This window comes from Sinocyclocheilus rhinocerous, unplaced genomic scaffold (genome assembly GCF_001515625.1).
Source record: "Sinocyclocheilus rhinocerous isolate Xijiao unplaced genomic scaffold, SAMN03320098_v1.1 scaffold4569, whole genome shotgun sequence".
Lineage (NCBI taxonomy): Eukaryota > Metazoa > Chordata > Actinopteri > Cypriniformes > Cyprinidae > Sinocyclocheilus > Sinocyclocheilus rhinocerous.
In genome coordinates, this window is record NW_015624333.1 from 45,375 (window position 1) to 48,273 (window position 2,899).

The 2,899-nt window shown below is 38.5% G+C and overlaps 1 protein-coding gene across 1 annotated transcript; it reads left to right on the forward strand.

Moving 5' to 3' along the window:
• Nucleotides 1–495: 495 nt before the first annotated feature.
• Nucleotides 496–2,332, forward strand: LOC107740514 (gastrula zinc finger protein XlCGF57.1-like). The gene is made up of 2 exons (XM_016552965.1): nt 496–640; nt 725–2,332. Exons 1-2 carry the CDS (start codon nt 496–498, stop codon nt 2,116–2,118), a joined length of 1,539 nt encoding a protein of 512 aa, XP_016408451.1. The 3' UTR covers nt 2,119–2,332.
• The last annotated feature ends 567 nt before the right edge of the window (nt 2,333–2,899 follow it).

The window sequence follows — 2,899 nt, forward strand, 5'->3', positions numbered from 1 at the left end:
GTAATGTTTTATAATTAGTACTTGGATAATAAAAGTACCCAATTCAAATGAATGCATCAAAATGTTTATACTTTCTACTGTTTTCTCAAGTTGCACATGTTTTTTCCTTTCACATTTAAAAAAAAAACTTTTTTTTTACTAAACATTTTTACTTTAATTTTAGACTTGATAGAAGAGAACAAGGAGATTGAAGAACTGATTAAAGAGGGGGAGAACCATCATGTCAAAACTGAAGAAACACCCTGGAGATCCTCATTGACAAGAAGAGACAAAACATGGCCTGAGTGTGAAAAGAGTCTCTCATGCAAGCAAAATGTTGATATTCACATAAAATGTCATCTTGAAGGGAAGCTGTACACATGTGATCAATGTGAAAAGACTTTCACAATAAAAGGAAACCTTACAAAACACATGAATATCCACACTGGAGAGAAGCCGTACACATGTGATCAGTGTGAAAAGACATTCACAGTAAAAAAATACCTTACAAAACACATGAAAATCCACACTGAAGAGAAGCCGTACACATGTGATCAGTGTGGGAAGAGTTTCACACAAAAAGGATACCTTGATGCACACCTAAAAACCCACAATGGAGAGAAGCCGTACACATGTGATCAGTGTGGGAAGAGTTTCATACATAAAGGATACCTTGATGCACACCTAAAAACCCACACTGGAGAGAAGCCATACACATGTGATCGGTGTGGGAAGAGTTTCAGACAAAAAGGAGCCCTTAATGTACACATGAGGATCCACACTGGAGAGAAGCCGTACACATGTAATCAGTGTGGGAAGAGTTTCAGGAAATGTGATGTTTTTAAAAAACATCTGCTTACTCATTCTAGAGAGAGACTAGAAAACTGTGACCAAAGCAGTGGAACATTTCTAAAGGACCGTCTGAAAGCTCATATGAAGGAGAAGCCTTACATATGTTATTTATGTGGAAATAGTTTTAGTCAGGTGGTTGCATTAAAGATACACCAGAAAAGACACAGCGGTGTGAAGGTTCATGCTTGCTCTAAGTGTGGGAAGACTTTTTTTACATATGGTGCGATGAAAGTGCACCAGACAGTTCACACTACAGAAACACCTTACAAGTGCTCACACTGTGACAAGAGCTTCAAACGGTCAGACTACCTGAGAATACATGAGAGGATCCACACTGGAGAGAAGCCGTATGCATGCGATCAATGTGGGAAGAGCTTCAGACTAAAAGAAATGCTTAATCGACACATGGATATCCACAATGGAGAGAAGCCACACACATGTGATCAATGTGGAAAGAATTTCAGACAAAAAAGGAACCTTATCAAACACATGAAAAGACACACTGGAGAGAAGCAACACACATGTGATCAGTGCGGGAAGGGTTTCTTAGACAAAGGAAACCTTAAAGACCACATGAATATCCACACTGGAGAAAAGCCATACTCATGTGATCAGTGTGGCAGGAGTTTCGCACATAAAGGAAACCTTATCAAACACATGAAAAGACACACTGGGGAGAAGCCACACACATGTGATCAGTGCGGGAAGAGTTTTGCAGAAAAGGGAACCCTTAATGATCACATGAGGATCCACACTGGAGAGAAACCATACACATGTGATCAGTGTGGGAGGAGTTTCACACAAAGAGGAAACCTTATTGCACACAAGAAAACCCACACTGGAGAGAAACCATACACATGTGATCAGTGTGGGAGGAGTTTCACACAAAGAGGAAACCTTATTGCACACAAGAAAACCCACACTGGAGAGAAACCATACACATGTGATCAGTGTGGGAGGAGTTTCACACAAAGAGGAAACCTTATTGCACACAAGAAAACCCACACTGGAGAGAAACCATACACATGTGATCAGTGTGGGAGGAGTTTCACACAAAGAGGAAACCTTATTGCACACAAGAAAACCCACAGTGGAGAGAAGCCATATACCTGTGATCAGTGTGGGAAGAATTTCAAAAGAAAAGAAAGCCTTCATGATCACATGAGGATCCACACTGGAGAGAAGCCGTACAACTGCCATTCATGTGGGAAGAGATTCACTCAATTATATTCTTTAATCTGTCATAAATTACATGTCTGCATGTCTGAAATTACAGTAAGTAGATGAAGTTCTGATCCTGTACTTCCAGGTGCTAGGTAGGGCTGCATCAAGTAATTATTTTGCTAATCGATTAATCAGAGATTATTAGAATGATTAATCAACTATTCGTTGATTATTTCACAGATTAATCAGGATCTTTATTAATTATTTGGCTTGTGGAGTTTGTTAAAATGCTGAGTTACACCCATTCTAACTAATAAATAAAACAAGGAAATCACTTCAGTTTTTGAAAATGTCTTTAATATATTTTGAGTAAACTGAATTATTATCCTCTTCAGGTTTTCTGTCCTCCTCAGAAGTCATCAATACACCAACTTTGCTCAGAACTGAAACACAAAAATAAAAGGGCATTTCACAACACATAGGAGGCTAAAATATTCATCTATAAACTATTGTTACTTAGATCCCCTTGTGAGTACTGTGGCCGGCAATCTTGAGAACGCTGAGGCTTGCGAGCTTGTCTGAGTTAATTGTAAAATTTAAGACAAAAATTTTTTCAGAGATGAAGGCATACGTGTTATATTTTGTGTGTGTATGTATGTAAATGAATCTCTTAACACTAAATGCCAATAATGTGGCCACTGGGAGACCACAGACAGTTGTTTATTCATTGCAATGCATTAGGCCTAATAGAAAGCCAGTTAATGTAAAGATTTTTAATAGTACTATTAATAGCATTAATAGTATTTTCGTGCCATGACCATGGGGGCCGGAACATGTGCAACATGCGCACTTACACTTAATTTTATTTACCGTATTGGCCCGAATATAAGACGACCCTGATTAT